Here is a 16,435-nt window from a genome sequence, read left to right on the forward strand (position 1 = left end):
GTGTAGCACCAAAAGATCTATATGTATAAGACGGAAAATCAACCAACCCCATTGTGGGATTGTTATGTATGTATAACAATTCCACTGAATGCTTCGGCATGAATGACCCAAAAAAAAGGAAAAGAAAAGCCATTTTTCGCCATTTTTTCCACCCTCAAAAATGTAATTGTTTTGAAGCGGACGATATTGAAAATGTGCGATAAGAGCCAGGCATGAAAAGAAATCTAAAACATGGTCATGTGGGGGAAACAATCATACTGCTTGTGGCAATGTCTTAAGACTCCTCCGTACACACAAACATTTCATAAATGAGTAAAGTGGAAAAATGTGAAGAGACGACGACCATACGGGCAAACAAAGGTACAACTGTGATAAGTTATCAGGTTGATTTTTGAGATTCTCCTCTCACTCATTCAACATTTATGTGTGGCGCCGTGTTAGAGCAAGTGTGGAGGTAATTTTAAAAATGAATTTACCTTCTCCTTGGGTGTCTCTTGTCTCATATTTCCCGCATTTTCTTTGTTTTTCATGCATTTTTGTATATAGCACACCATACGTTTGTCATGTTCAAGGAAAACCAAATAGAACAACCACAACAGCTTGAATTCTTCGTGGGTTGAGATAAATCAAGTTAAACATACCACAAAGTTTCACACAAGAAAGCATCACATACTTCCTTTTACATTTTGCAACAATTTTTGGGAATTTTTCCCTCCATGGGGATGTTTTAAACATATTTTATGAACTCACTGTAACCAAACAACATCTATAGAAAATTTCTCTGACTTCTGGCTGGATACATCTCCACAGAGACATCCTTTTACAAAACTTTCCTGTCATGTTCTGGCATACAGAGTATGTAAGGATAGGTATTCTCCCCAAGAGGGTGGTGGTGGTATAAAGTTAAATAAGACAGTCACATCACAATGCCTCACTTGCCCATGAATCCCAGATTTAGATGAACATCACACGTAGTGTTTGCCGTTCATTAAATGAGGTGCAATAAGTCGTTGAAAATGGCACTAAAATTCACAATTATAGTGCTATTATTTGCATTTTGGATCAAGTAGAGAGATTTTCTGTTTTTCTGCAGTAAATAAATTAATATTTGTTCATTTATTGATCCTAAGGTTTGAGGAAAAAATTATTTATGGAGTCAGAAATTTTATTGAAAACAATTAAAATATTATGCAATTGTTATGATCATTTATTCAGAAAATGTAGAACATAATAATTTAAAATAAAAAAAAATAAACTGTCCTTATTGGGTCTTAATCTGCGACTAGGTACACTATGTTTCAATAGTGAGTTTTAACGGAGATTTGACTCGGTTTTATGCTTTGCGCATTGAAATTGTAAAAAAAATACAATAGTGACGTCATTGTTTGCATTTTTGGTCAAATATTTGTCGACTTTTTCATACTGATCTCAGAGAAAAATGGGAAGAGTCTTTGATGATTTCTTCTTATTTTTTTTATCCTGTTAACTGTGTCCTGATTGTTTATTCGAATTAAGGGTTTCCGGGTTTTCCCATACAAAAACAAATATTACTCTCACTTCTCTGTAGAATAGACTTCAGTGTGAAGATTTTAATTTAATAAAAAAATACCAGAATCACTGTATTTTTGACCAGGAATAAAAGGAATGTGAAAAGTACTTCAGTTTTGCATGAAAAGCACGGAGAAAAAAAACTTTATTCACTTGACATACTTTCGTTTCATGTAACTGAGCACTACCTATACATAACAGCTGTAAATCTTAATTTAACTCAACTTAATTTTCTCAAATAAAACAGTTTATGTACCTTTACTTTTGAAACACTCACCTCACGTTGAAGAAAAAAAAAACAGGAAGAAAAATTGAGTGAAACTTCCGGTCGCGAAAAACTCCACGTGTTACTTTTTGAAGGAACACCACGCACAGACACCCAAAATTACTCTCAATCAGTATCAATCACAAATACGCAGAGATTATAACTTTTTCCTAACTCCCTCAACTTTTTTTCTTTCAACTTCTATGATGGATTCGAAAGCACTCCAATCCTACACTTTTCCACAATTTTCTCTGCTTCTCCTTGGCCCGGATGGTAGTGAAAATTCTTACAACATCGATTATTCCTGATCATTTGGTATGCAACACCTCGCACTCACTGCAACCAATAACATTCACAATGTAAGATTTGCAATCTGTGCGTGAAGAAAAAAAAATTGGCGGTGAAAGTCCGTTTGTTTGATTAGAGAGAATAATATTGTTTTCTCTTTAATTTCACGAGATGAAAATTCCACACAAAATTCTTAAGCTCACTGACCCTATTGTTTCTCCACACTGCACTGTTTTAATTAAAATGAACTATTTTTTAAACAACAATAATTTTTTTTCACTAGCACAGAGATCATTGCGCCAAAAGGGGTTGTTTGATTAATTTAGGTAGAATTAATAAATGAGGAATTTGCAATAATAATTAAAAAAATAAATCACAGTGATACCCCACTGATGATGTCTCCAGCAGAGCACGAACTTTCCTTGGTGTGACAGCCACGACAAACCGGAAATTATTTGGAACACACGAGCTCGCCGGTCTCTCTGCTCAATCATCTACAATCCGGACTCACCGACAGACTGCCTGACACTGAAATATCCGCGAAACTGTGTTAACCGACAAACTCTCTCCCTCACTCTCTTGCTCTCTCTCGTCTTTTGCTATATACCAACATCACGCTAAGATTCAATTCATGCGCGCACTGCAATGTTATGTTTTGTTGTATGTAGCATAGGGTAAGAGCATAGGGGAAATTTTCTCCTTAGTTCATCTCTGTGAAAAACCATTCATACACCCTCCCCCGCCATCTCACAAGGGACACTCACGCCGCAAAATCAATTTGACTTTTCGTCAATGAAAATGAAACCACACAAACTCACACGACGAGGCCCCACAGGAGTGGGAACTTTGTCCAAAAGAGGAAATTGAATTTCATCCATTTATCTATACAAGAAGAGGAATCCCTGAATTCCTGAATCACTGCAAAGAACTTCTAAAGTCTCTTCCTCGTATGTGAGGGGTCAAGTTTTGCCTTTAAAAGGCAAGAAAGTTTTCGGTTGATCATTAATTTAAACTCCATCATTTTAAAGTTGAGCAACATCCTGAAAATCTCCGCAACCCCCAAAACACATCCTCGCATTAACATAACAACCACCCACTCACACCCTCTTTATTTCCACAAAACGACCAACTTAAATGATCTCAAAAACTTCCCAAATGTACAAATAATTCTCTTTCACAGCCATCGTGAAACCAACGTCTTTCAGTGCTGTTTTTTTTTGCTCAACATAATAAATAATTAATGAATTGAGACAAAAATGTTGTTGCATTCTTGCGGGTGGAGAAGAAATGTCGCTTGAGAAAGATTTAGTTGTGAAGAAAGAAAAAGTAATATTTAGGTCTCAAAAAAATACTCCCAAAAATGTGAGGTAATTCGTCATTGAGTCATAAATTGCTGTTTAAAACTATGCCTAAAGTGTTGATATTTTTGGGAGCAGAAAGTGAAACAGATGGATCAAATATTTGATGAGGTACAACACCGTGGGAGCGGAATTTGCACTCCATGGGTGGGTTAGAGTTAAAGCGGAGAGATACCATGAAGTTTTATTTGAATTTGAAATAATCCTTCAATTTATCAAGCTCTTGAAGCTTTTTATCTTGCACAGGAAGGTTAAGGGATGAGAGAATTAGAATAAGAATATGGATTTAACCTGCGATATGTTCAGGATATTTGATCATTTTATATGACATCTTAATTAAAAAGTATTTAGAGAGAAAAAAAAATTCAATTTATATGAAATTATCCTGATTTTTTAACTGTTTTTAAACTTCCTTATTATCCACTAAAGTTTTAAGGAATCAAAACAATTAATTTTTTTCTGCTTTACTTAACTTTACTTAACGTTCGATAAGATCAACTCATTTATGTAGCAACAATATGGGTTAATTTCATACAACTGGTGGCAGGTGTGGGATTTTCTTTAGCTTGATTGAAATCATGTAATACTGGAAGGATAAAAACAAAAAAGAATTCATTTAAGTACGAAGAAAAACTTCTATTCTAACACTCTTAACAAAGATTTTTCTAATGTTTTGTAATTTACGGTGAGTTTGACTTCTAAATTATCTAAAAAAAAAGCCAATTTTGAGTTTATAAATTTCTTTGTAATAAATTTTAGAGCTTTTCTGTTAACGGAATCTATTCAATTTTTTTAAAACAAAAATTTTTATGCATCTTTATTCACTTAAATTCAACAAATAAAATTTTCCGAGCTTCCTAAATATGAGTTAATCAGTTTAAAAAATACGCATGCTGCGATTGAAGAATTTTTCTATAAAAATCAGGTAAGCACCTTTGATAACATTCGATTTTTTTCAGTGTAACCTTTTATGTGGAATGCAAGGAATTTTGTATTCCACAAAATAAGGTGCAAAAGTATATTTCCAGTACTTACACCTAGTAGCGCTGCCATCGCACCGATTTTGGCCCATTTATCCAAATATTTTACCAACTTTCACCCACATTTTCACAAAATCCATCATTTCACACTAAACTAAAGGAAACTATAGTCAATTTAATATACAAAAAATCACCATAAATTAATTAATACAAGAGAAATAAGGGAGAAAAGAACTAAACAAAAATGCAACAGGTAACCAATCGAGCTACGACAACAGATGACTTAGCGGGCGGTTTTATAATAATGGATCCCAGCGGAAAATTAATACATAACACAGCTTACATGAATTGTATTGCTTTAACATATTCTGGCATTAAACATTTTGCATAGAACTGTGTATAACAATTTAGAAAATAAAATTATGATTTTATTAAAATAAAAGAATTAAATAATTTTCCTTAATCACGGATGAAAAGAAAAAAATGAACATGTGGGGTTAAAAACTATAGATTTTTAACATTTCATTCTGTGAATTAATTTTAATAAATGCGATTTTGTTTACAGTGTAACTTTGCAAAGTGTTATATGAAAACGAGATGGCATGAGAAAAATACTTTCCTCTCACTCTGGCATTTTCTGGTGGTGTGATAGTGTGCGTGACGTTTGTTTGTAGTTGTGCGGAAAAATTTTAAAAAATTAAATTTCCATTGAAAAACTCATTTTTGGGGCGCCAAAAGTTGGCGGGTAGCTTAGGGGGGCCCAAAGTACGTTCAGTAAAAATTTGGTGGCGCAACTCGCCGGATTTTTTTTGGGGAATTTGCACGACTTTTTCTGGCGCGGATTTTGAGAGTTTTGAACCAGGGGTACCAAACGACGCGGCGTCGCTTCCTGGTCACAAAAAACGCACTTTCGCTGGGAAATTCGGCGGAAAACGCGAGAAAACTGCGAAAAACTGAATGTGGGAGGGAGACAGTATCAGTGACGTGCACTGTCTCGTTTTCTCTTATACAAAATGTACCAAAAAATAGTAGTGGTGGCTTTTGGAACTAAATTTTTACCGCGCCAATTTCAAAAAGTAGTGAAAAAAGCATGAATTTTATATGGGGGCGCTACGAAGGGGGGCTCTGGGGGGGAAATGAATGTCGTTGGTAAAAACCGCCTGGTATCAGTAGTCTCTGTACCAAATTTCATCACGATCGGACCAACGGTGTAGAAATTGCATAGCTACAGGAACGAAATCCAAAATGTCAAAATGTTTGCAATAATCTCTGGTTTTTGTGCTGCAGGAGCATCGGTTTTTGGGAAATTATCAAGTTTAGTGGAAGCTGAGGTAAACCCAATTATCCTTAGAATTTTCTTTAATTGATTTCGAACCTTTTTTCAGGATTTAACAGGATGGTCATTGAAGGGACTTTGCGTGGGAATAATGATTATTCTCAATGCACTCGTTTGGACATTCTTCGTCAAGGCACTTCATTCATCACGAGGAGGAAGTACTTCAGCCACTGTTGTGAGTTCCGGGACCAACTACTTTGCCTCTGTAATAATTTTTTTTATATAGAACTAATTGGAGAAGAAGGAGAATAATGATCCAAAATCATTCCATTTAGGCAATTCTTGGATGGTTAATTTTTGGTGAAGCAACAACACTTCTGTGGTGGTTTGGAACATCCCTCATTCTCACTGGGATTATTCTCATATCCCTCCCAGAGAAAAAAGACAAAGATCAATAGCATATACCTCCTTTGAAGGTTTGCAGCGTTATATATTTCTTCACAACATTTTCATCGTGCTCTAAACGCTGCAATAGCTGGATTCCGGAGAGTTGGTGATAATCCAATTGAGGTATGGTGTCACACGAGTACTCACAGATGGATTTTGCGAAGCACACTCAACGCCAAAACTCACAATACCTACGCTGTAGAGACGCCCATTGTCAGTCCCGGTATACATTAGGCTCTCACCCGAATCACGTTGACAGGTATCCCTTCCGGCAAAATAGGTGCAAATGTGATTTTCCGTAATAACATTCCCATACACATTGCGACAAGATTGTGTGTTTATCACACTTAAACTTGTCTTCTGTTGCACATTTGTTTCTGGACCACCAAAGTCCAAATCCCCCCAACCAGATACTTCCACCATGGTCCCAGCAAATTGACTTGGGGTATTTGTATTGTACTTCCAAGGCAAACAAATAATCCCTACTCCTGGATTCATTTGAATCTCCTGCGTTGTTTTAACCATTGCAATATCATTGACATTTTGGGGGTTTGTATTACAATTGGAGTAGCAAGAGAAGGATTGAATGTTGTACAGAGCAGAGTATGAAGTATCAGCACCGGTAGATAGATCATAGTCACCAACTAGGAGGCCTACATTTCCTGGTCCCTGATTCAGAAGACAATGCTGGGCTGTAATAGCTCTCCAGTTGGAAACTGGAATATTGAAATAGTTGATTAGAAATGGGAAATTAATGCTATAATATTTAGAACTTACTAAGAGTTGCTCCACAGAAGGGTTTACGAGTTGAGAGATCAATAAGAGCTGCAACCATTGGGAATTCATTCACACCGGCATTTACTCCACCAACGATACGGGTCTGAAAGAGAAATCACATTTAAATTCTTCGGATTTATTCGGTTATCTTCGTTTTCATTCATTATTGCTTCACTTGGATATTTTTAATAAGGAGAAAATATTCAAAGACTCTCGGAAATAAATTTAAAAAGGTTTTATCATTTAGAGAATTTAAGAGCAAGCAATTCTGTTGCTTTTTGAGAAGTTTTAACAAGAATTTTTAGAAAAAATAATGCATTTAAGTGTTTCAAAAAACAACCACCAATTGCGCAAACTTACACTCTTCCTACGGCCACAGTTGCATGGATCAAATGCAGCCTGATTAACCTGAACCGCCTGAATTGTGCAGTAAAACCTTCCACCTGGGGAATTATACAATGCAGAGAGTTTAATGCTCATTTGATTAGCGTTGGAGTACTCAGTGAATGTTCCATAACCGCAGTATTTATATCCATCGGCAAAATCCGTCCGTCCTGTGCGAGAGATTGAAATGTAATCCTTTGGGCAGCCACTAGTTCCATCGGGAATTTGTACCACGCTACAGGTGAGCTGGAGACGATAATTCGTCGATGGTGCTGTAGCAGACCACGTGCACTGAGTGTTGGCTACGTAGTTTCCGGGGTAATTAGGGGAGAATATAGCAACGGGCGATGTACCCACTTGCTGAGCATAGTTGCAGCCTTGTCCCAGCGCGGAAGGCACAAGAAATCCAAACAAAACTGTCAGAAAAAAATGTGGGTGAGATTATACAAAAATATATGCAATTTTCATTTCTTCTTGGATGGTTTATTCAGCAAATGTTGTACGTTTAAAATTGTAGAATTTTTTAAAAATAAATATGAATAATTTTCAGTAGTTTGGAATCCATTAATTAATTCTATTATTCATTATTATAAAATTATTTTATTATTTTCTTACGTCTAAAATCATTTTCATTTTTATTTTCTAACTTATTATTAAACTTCAATGGAAAATTGATAAAGACGGTTTTACATTTGATATTTAAATTATATCTCTTTGTATGTTGTCATCTGCAAGCTGCCTGAACCGAGCATAAAGTGAATAAGCTTTTTAATTTATTTAATTTAAAGTAAAAGATTATTCTTTAAGTATGGAAAATAGGAAAATGGAATTTCTAAAGTTAGTTTTTCTGGTTTAAATATAATATAAATGAGGAAAAATTGTCCTTTTTAGAAGACTCAAGAGGATTCTTCAATTCAATTTAAGATAACCCTAACTAAGGGAAAGTAAAAGCTTATTAAGCTGTGGATGAACCTACAATAATTCTAATTTAGAACTTCATTTTTTTAAGAAATTAAAGAGACAAAACTAATCAATAAAGAAATTTTATGTAAATAAGTTTTTAAGTTTTAATTAAAATCATTGAAAATACGAAGAGTTTTAACTAATATTAAAAAAAAATATATTTTTGATACTTCTTAAATCACACTTTATTATTTTTTAATTTGTTAAAACTTTAAGAAACTTCTTTTATAAAACTTCTTTTTTTTAGACTTTCCTAATCTAATCTCCATGAAAATACTAGGTGGCGCATAAGTTAATGCATGATTTTGCATGTAAAGCAGCCTTAAATCATGCATTAACTTATGCGCCACTCTATATTTCCACGTACACCACTTGCTTCTTAAACCATCCTTCAATCACAAAATAATGATTTTTAATGTTCTTCACCAATAATCCACATTATTCCTTGGTCTATGTAGAACACTTTTGCAGTTCCTCCAAAGAAAATTCACAGTGGAATCCCGAGACCACCACCCGTGGCACTTTATATAAGCCTCAGGTGGAAAGAATTCACACAAAGTCTTGAGACAACAAAATTCGGAGTATTACCCCGTGTGTGTCTTTTTGGCCCGAAAATTAAAATAATAAAATATTTTTAATTTCCCCCCTTATCACTTATCAATTTACTTTTTACGGTATGTCATTACACCATTTTTTTCGTCTTTTGTATGCTCTCTTTCACCTCAAGGCGGAGGATACCAGTTAAGCGATTTTTTTCCGTAAGAAAAACATGAAAAGAACAAGAAAAATTTCCACCCACGCGCTTGATAAAGGACAACAGTAAAAAAGTTTTCACACATTTTACCTAATTTCGTAATTCTTGTTTTTTCTCCAACTTATTTTTGCTATATTTGTATGTATTTAAAGTCATAAGATACAAAATTGGCTTTTTCGTGGTCGAAAGCAGCTTTTGGGAAAATATTTAAATTTGTACAAATGTTTTGCTTCTGGGGGTGGAGAAAAACGTGAATTTTCATCAACAATGGAGCAATATTAAGAGGAAAAAATCCTTCAGAAGTCAAGTGCGTGGAATTTCGTCATAGAAATTATTTTATCAGTTGGCAAATTTTGATAATAAAAAAAATTGTTGCGAATGAGGTACTCTAAAACGATGAAGATATCGTTTCAACTCTCATCAATATTTGTCTTTTTAGATTTTTTTTTTTAAATTTCTATTTCAACTAAACTAATTTAATACTTTGGCAAAATTAAGCAGTAGAATTAGAGAACTACAAATCCCTCCAACAACATTCATTCACGGAAATACAAAAGAGACTCCCACATTGAAAGTCACACTTTATGATCCCCTTGATGGGTATTTGTGTGTTATCAGTTAAATGTTTTCTCTTTGACAGCGTGTCATTAAGAAATCACGCGGAAATTAGCGAGAGAGGAAGGAGGAATGTCTATTATTGCTTAATAAAGCGGGTCTAGGTGAGAAAAATATCCAAGAGCAGCCATATTTTGCATGGCAATGACATTTTCATTGATTCCAATTGTTTTTTTTTTGGCGTCTCTTTGAATAAATATGGCGTCCTAACGGTCGTGGATGATGTACTTTTTTTTAATTTTCCTGTTTACAATTCAAACAAAATGTCTTAAAAACTTTTAACTGATTTAGTCATTCAATTGAGTCTCTTGAAATGACAAAAATTTTGTCTTGTAAGTTAGAATTTGAAGAAAAAAACAGTTCTTTTGCAAATTCTTGAGGAAAACATTTAATTTTTGTACAATTAAATGTTACAGTACTGAATTTCTGGGGAATTTGTAATGATCCAGTTAATGAAGAGCGTTACACGGGTGTTAATTGATGGATTATTAGTGCCACACTCAACGCCCGATGCTACAACACCTATAGTATAGAGACGCCCATTGTCAGGTCCAGTATAGAGGAGTCCTTCACCCGAATCCTTCTGACACGTGTCCGTACCAGGTGTAAAGGTACACATTTGTGTACTTCGAACAATAAGGGACGTACCGAAGCGATTTTGGCAATCAGTTTGGGAAATCACATTGAGCCGCGTCTTTTGCTGGATTTTCGCATCAGGACCTCCAAAATCCAAATGTCCCCATCCTGATACCTCCACAGTACTTCCGGCAAAAGTATTACCTTGATACTTAATTGGTAAGCAAGCTATCCCAACACCAGGATTCATCTGAATCTCATTTGTGGTCGTCACCAGTGCAATGTCAGTCTCATTGCTGGGGGTTGCACTGCAGCTGGTGTAGCATGTGAAGGTTTGAATGGAGTACAGGGCAGAGTATGGGGTATCAGAGCCAGTAGTTATATCGTAATCACCCACAAGAAGAGCTACATTCCCTGGGCTTTGATTGAGAAGACAATGCTGGGCTGTTATTGCTTTTCGATTGGAAACTAAAATGGACAATTTAAAATTAGAATTCAGTAAAGCTAAAGGATAAATTAGAGAGAGAGTAAAGAAGCTCACTAAGGGTTGCTCCGCAGAAGAGATCTCGTGTTGTGAGATCAACAAGGGCAGCAACCATTGGGAACTCATTCACTGCAGCATTTTGTCCGCCAACAATACGGGTCTGGGAGAAAGTTAATCCAATTAATCACATTTAAACCATTCTGAATCATTCAGTTATCTTCGTTTCTCTCTCATTTGCATCATTTGGATATTTTAAATGAAGAGAAGCCATTCAAAAACTCTCAAAAATCAATTAAAAAACAATCAATCATTTAGAGAATTTAAGAGCAAGCAATATTGTTGCTTTTCCGAGAAGTTAAAAAAAGAATTTTCAGAAAAAAAGACGGAAAACCCCAGTTTAGTGTTTCAAAAAACATCCACCAGGTGCATAAACTTACACTCTTCCTCCGGCCACAGTTGCATGAATTAAAAACAGCCTGAATTGTGCAGTAGAACCTTCCACCTGGTGAAGTTGGTTGGGCAAAGAGCCCAACTCTCATCTGATTACTTGTAGATGTCACAGTGAAAGCCTGAGTACCGCAATATCTAGTCCCATCTGCAAAATCCGTCCTTCCTGTGCGAGATACTATGATGTAGTCCCTTGGGCAGCCACTAGTTCCAGTAGGAATCTGTACAACGGTGCAGGTGAGCTTTATTTGGTAATCCGAAAAGGCTGTTGCAGTCCATGTGCACTGACTGTTTGCTGGGTAGTTTCCAGGATAATTTGGGGAGAATATAGCAACGGGTGTTGTATTAACTTGCTGTGCATAGTTGCAGCCTTGTCCCAGCACCGAGGGGGCGTAAAATCCACAAAGTAGTGCTAAAAATTGAGAAAAGTTAATTCAAGTTAACTAATCTAGTAAAATTTTGAAAATTTCTTCCATTTTGGTGATTAATAAAAAAATTAATTATTCACCAATTATTATTAACATTTTCTGCACAAATTAATGTTTTTAAGCGAAATCAATCAGACACTTTGCCCACGGAATAATCCACAAACTGTAGCCTCGTAGGTGGAGTCAGAACTATTTTATAGTGCACACAGAAGTCATTGGCCAATAAAGAATTATATAGAGCAGTCTTTTCTAAATTTCTTGTTTTACGACGAAAATTTAATTTATAGTATTTAAATTTTCTCCTTATCAAAATGAATTGTTTTTCGTGTGTTCTATTTTTCTAAAGTTGTTTTTTTACTCTCTTTATTATCTTGTTAAAAAAATGTCTTTCTTGCACGTGATATTGGTGTACTAAATTCTTTACTTTTAATAAAGTTCTGATTTTTCAAGCATTTTTGATGATATATTAATATAGATTTTGTCATGTTTTTGATATAAATTTTTGTAAACTTATGTGATTAATTGTGGTATCTTCCATTGTAAATTCTTGTCAGGGCTATCTCAACCTCTAGTTTTATGAAAATTGTTTTATTATTTCATTGAAGGAATTATTTTAGACTAATTAGAGACTTTTCAAGATTATTTCTATATCTTCCTTTCAAATCGCCTTGTGAGTTCATTATGAACCTAAGTCGATTTAGGCTTATAATGCACTTTTGTGTATTTCGTTGCTCCAACTATCCCTCTATCACCCCATAAAATATTACGCAAATATTTAATGTCCCCATGGAGTTATAAGGATTTTACTGAAAGGAGTCGAAACTTTTTTATTATTCTGCGGGCATTATAAACCTCAAATGTTCGGCTCGGCACGGGAGATTTTCATGCGAGAAAAGAATAGCGCGCAAGATTGTTCGCAGCGGTTTTTTCTTTCTCGCTGCCTGTAAGGCACCCTATCCGGGCGCGCATGCTTATGTGTGTGTGTGTTTCTCCACCCCGTGAGCGCGGTGGTAGGCAGCTCAAATAGAAGTTTTGCTTATTCAATTGCAACGCATGGTTGGCAGACGTGTAGCGTAACCGTTTTCGTATATTATGGTCAGCGGGGTCGCGGTATCAAATCTTACCAATGTCAATGATTTATTTTTTTTTCCCACTTAATATTTTTTTTTATCTTCCCAATCATTTCAAATGAATCTTTTGATGTTAAACTACATTTGTCGTGGACAATTAGGGGGGGTTGAGGCAAAAATTTTTGTTTTTCGCCGGAATTGTGGTCACTCCTCATTGGTAATGATGGAGTGACCTCCGGATTGGGGATCTCATCCCAGGAATATCAACTCCTGGACAATTAGGGGAGGCTGGGGCAAATTGGTGGGTTTTTCGCCGGATTTGTGGTCACACTTCATTGGTAATGATGGAATGACCTCCGGATTGGGGATCTCATCCCAGAAATATAAAATTCTGGAAAAATAGGGGGGGCTGGGGCAAAAATTTTTGTTTTTCGCCGGAATTGTGGTCACTCCTCATTGGTAATGATGGAATGACCTCCGGATTGGGGATCTCATCCCAGAAATATAAAATTCTGGAAAAATAGGGGGGGCTGGGGCAAATTGTAGGGTTTTGCGCCGAAGTTGTGGTCACTTTTTATTTACAATGATGAAGTGACTAAAATATTTTATAAAATATTATTTTCAATAAAAAAGAATATTTACAAGCAACTTCCGCAGAAAATCAAACTGCATATTAATAACTTCTCTTAATTAAAAAAAAATATTGTTGAGCCCGTAGAGCCTTCGGTAATAACCACACTACTTTTTTAATAGAAAAATATTCTCAAGTCTGAATAAAAATAATTTTTAATCAAGGAAGGATTTAAAGAAAGTAATCCCTTTTTTGGTCAACAAATTCACTAATTATTCTTAAAGAGTTATTTTCTTTGAATTTTTATCAAAATACCTTAAAAATCTTAAGAAGAAAAAAATGATTTTTAATTTAATACCTACGAAATTAGACAAAGAAATCCCCTTTTTTCTCAACAAATTCACTAATTATTCTGAAACGGTTATTTTTCTTTCTTAAAGACATCCGAAAATCTTTGGAAGAACAAAAATCTTTTTTAATCCAAGAAGGAGTTCTTTCTTAATTTTTATCAAAATAGGTATCTGAAAAGTCTTTAGAAGAACGAAACCATTTTAATTTTAATAGGAAAATAAAGAAAAATTAGAAGATCAAAATAATTTTTTATTAAAGAAGGGATTAAAGAAAGAAATGCCTTTTCTTCTTAGAAAATTCACTATTTTTTTTTAATATCCAAAATTTTTTAGAATCATTTTGTTCTTGTAAAAAAATTGGGATATTTAAAAAAATGAAAAAAAGAACCCTTTAAGAATAATTACTGAATTTGTTAAGAAAAAGGCATTTCTTTCTTTAATAAAGAATCATTTTGTTCTTTTAAAGAATTATCGGGAATTTTAAAGGAAAAAGGAAAGAACTCTTCAGGAATAATTAATGAATTTATTGAGAAGAAAAGGCATTTTCTTTCTTTAATTCACTCTTAAATAAAGAATCATTTTGTTCTTTTAAAGAATTTTCGGGAATCTTGAAGGAAAAAGGAAAGAACTCTTTAAGAATAATTAGTGAATTTATTGAGAGGGAAAGGCATTTTCTTTCTTTAATTCCCTCTTTAATAAAGAATCATTTTGTTCTTTTAAAGAATTTTTGGGAATTTTGAAGGAAAAAGGAAAGAACTCTTTAAGAATAATTAGTGAATTTATTGAGAAGAAAAGGCATTTTCTTTCTTTAATTCCCTCTTTAATAAAGAATCATTTTGTTCTTTTAAAGAATTTTTGGGAATTTTGAAGGAAAAAGGAAAGAACTCTTTAAGAATAATTAGTGAATTTATTGAGAGGGAAAGGCATTTCTTTTATTATATTCCTCCTTAATTTAAAAAAAATCATTTTGTTCTTTTAAAGAATTTTCGGGAATCTTGAAGGAAAAAGGAAACAACTCTTCAAGAATAATTAGTGAATTTATTGAGAAGAAAAGGCATTTTCTTTCTTTAATTCCCTCTTTAATAAAGAATCATTTTGTTCTTTTAAAGAATTTTTGGGAATTTTGAAGGAAAAAGGAAACAACTCTTCAGGGATAATTAGTGAATTTATTGAGAGGGAAAGGCATTTCTTTTATTATATTCCTCCTTAATTTAAAAAAAATCATTTTGTTCTTTTAAAGAATTTTCGGGAATCTTGAAGGAAAAAGGAAACAACTCTTCAGGGATAATTAGTGAATTTATTGAGAAGAAAAGGCATTTCTCTCTTTAATAAAGAGTCATTTTGTTCTTGTTAAGAATTTTCGGGAATTTATTGAGAATAAGAAAGAACTCCTTCTTGGATTAAAAAAGATTTTTGTTCTTCTAAAGATTTTCGGATGTCTTAAAGAAAGAAAAAGAACCCTTTCAGAATAATTTGTGAATTTGTTGAGAAAAAAGGGGATTTCTTTGTCTAATTTCGTAGGTATTAAATTAAAAATAATTTTTTTCTTCTTAAGATTTTTAAAGTATTTTGATAAAATTTAAAAGAAAATAACTCTTTAAGAATAATTAGTGAATTTGTTGACCAAAAAAAGGGATTTCTTTCTTTAAATCCTTCCTTAATTAGAAATTATTTTTATTCAGGCTTTAGAATATTTTTCTATTAAAAAAAAATTAATGAGTAGTGTGGCTTCTTATAAACCCCATTCGGGCTTAAGAATGTATCTTTTATTAAAGAAAATTTATTAATAAGTAGTTTGATTCTTTGCGAAAGCTTTACGAGCTTGACGATTTTTTATAAAATTAAAGAAAAATTTTAAATAAAAAGTTTGGTATTGCGCGGAGGCATTACGAGCTTTACGGGCTTTACAATATTTTATTTTAATTAAGAAAAGTTATTAATAAGCCGTGTGATTTTCTAAGGAAGCCGCTTGTAAATATTCTTTTTTATTGAAAATTTTTTTTTTTTTAAATATTTTAGTCATCATTAGCACACAATTCCGGCGCAAAACCCTCCAATTTGCCCCAACATCCCCTATTTTTCCAGAATTTTATAATCCTGGAATGAGATCTCCCATCCCGTGGTCACTCCGTCATTACCAATGAGGAGTGACCACAAATCCGGCGAAAAACCCACAATTTGCCCCAGCCTCCCCTAATTGTCCAGGAGTTGATATTCCTGGGATGAGATCCCCAATCCGGAGGTCACTCCATCATTACCAATGAGGAGTAACCACAATTCCGGCGAAAAACAAAAAAATTTGCCCCAGCCCCCCCTAATTGTCCACGAAAAGGGTAGTTTAACATCAAAAGATTTATTTAAAATGATTGGGAAAATAAAAAAAAAATATATTTAGTCGAAAAAAAAAAATCATTGACATTGGTAAGATTTGATACCGCGACCCCCGCCGACCATAATATACGAAAACGGCTACTCTACACGTCTGCCAAACATGCGTTGCAATCGAATAAGCAAAACTTCTATTTGAGCTGCCTACCACCACGCTCACGGGGTGGAGAAACACACACACACATACAAGATGCACACGAATCTATCGGCGCGCGCAGGAAAGAAAGAGAGACTTAGTGCTTGCGTTGAAGGACGGTCGACCCGAGCTTTGCCGAACACTCCGGCACATAATTTTTTTCTCAAACTTCGTGCAGTATGAACCTCCAAAGTATTTTCTGTGCATATTTTGCAATATTTTTGCACTTTTTGTTAATTATTTTACATAATTTGGTGTACTAGTGCATTCTAAAAGGTAATGGTGAGGGAATACCATCATTTGTGTGAGATAATTGGTAAGTTGGAGCCA

The 16,435-nt window shown here is 34.3% G+C and overlaps 3 protein-coding genes and 1 long non-coding RNA gene across 11 annotated transcripts in view; 1 reads left to right on the forward strand and 3 right to left on the reverse strand.

Moving 5' to 3' along the window:
• LOC129795781 (protein phosphatase 1 regulatory subunit 16A) overlaps positions 1-4,729 on the reverse strand; it is a 32,368-nt gene extending 27,639 nt beyond the window's left edge. For 3 of the 8 annotated variants that reach the window (XM_055837259.1, XM_055837257.1, XM_055837254.1), the window contains exon 1: positions 4,495-4,729. The gene's annotated coding sequence lies outside the window, so the exon portion shown is untranslated. Of the gene's footprint in view, positions 1-1,825; positions 2,632-4,494 lie in introns of those variants that run through there. The other 5 variants (XM_055837260.1, XM_055837255.1, XM_055837261.1 and 2 more) reach the window with 5 other exon arrangements.
• A 1,437-nt stretch (positions 4,730-6,166) lies between these two features.
• Positions 6,167-8,827, reverse strand: LOC129795783 (venom serine protease 34-like). The gene is made up of 4 exons (XM_055837262.1): positions 8,713-8,827; positions 7,300-7,739; positions 6,940-7,042; positions 6,167-6,878 (listed from the first exon to the last, which is right to left on the reverse strand). Exons 1-4 carry the CDS (start codon positions 8,723-8,725, stop codon positions 6,235-6,237), a joined length of 1,200 nt encoding a protein of 399 aa, XP_055693237.1. The 5' UTR covers positions 8,726-8,827; the 3' UTR covers positions 6,167-6,234.
• LOC129795784 (uncharacterized) lies at positions 7,690-8,934 on the forward strand. Its single transcript, XR_008751152.1, has 2 exons — positions 7,690-7,754; positions 8,745-8,934. It is a non-coding gene; the product is annotated as an uncharacterized LOC129795784 (long non-coding RNA).
• Positions 8,935-10,018: 1,084 nt separating this feature from the next.
• LOC129795785 (venom serine protease 34-like) lies at positions 10,019-11,893 on the reverse strand. Its single transcript, XM_055837263.1, has 4 exons — positions 11,671-11,893; positions 11,153-11,574; positions 10,773-10,875; positions 10,019-10,699 (listed from the first exon to the last, which is right to left on the reverse strand). Exons 1-4 carry the CDS (start codon positions 11,684-11,686, stop codon positions 10,059-10,061), a joined length of 1,182 nt encoding a protein of 393 aa, XP_055693238.1. The 5' UTR covers positions 11,687-11,893; the 3' UTR covers positions 10,019-10,058.
• Positions 11,894-16,435: the final 4,542 nt, after the last annotated feature.

This window comes from Lutzomyia longipalpis, chromosome 4 (genome assembly GCF_024334085.1).
Source record: "Lutzomyia longipalpis isolate SR_M1_2022 chromosome 4, ASM2433408v1".
In the NCBI taxonomy this organism is placed as follows: domain Eukaryota; kingdom Metazoa; phylum Arthropoda; class Insecta; order Diptera; family Psychodidae; genus Lutzomyia; species Lutzomyia longipalpis.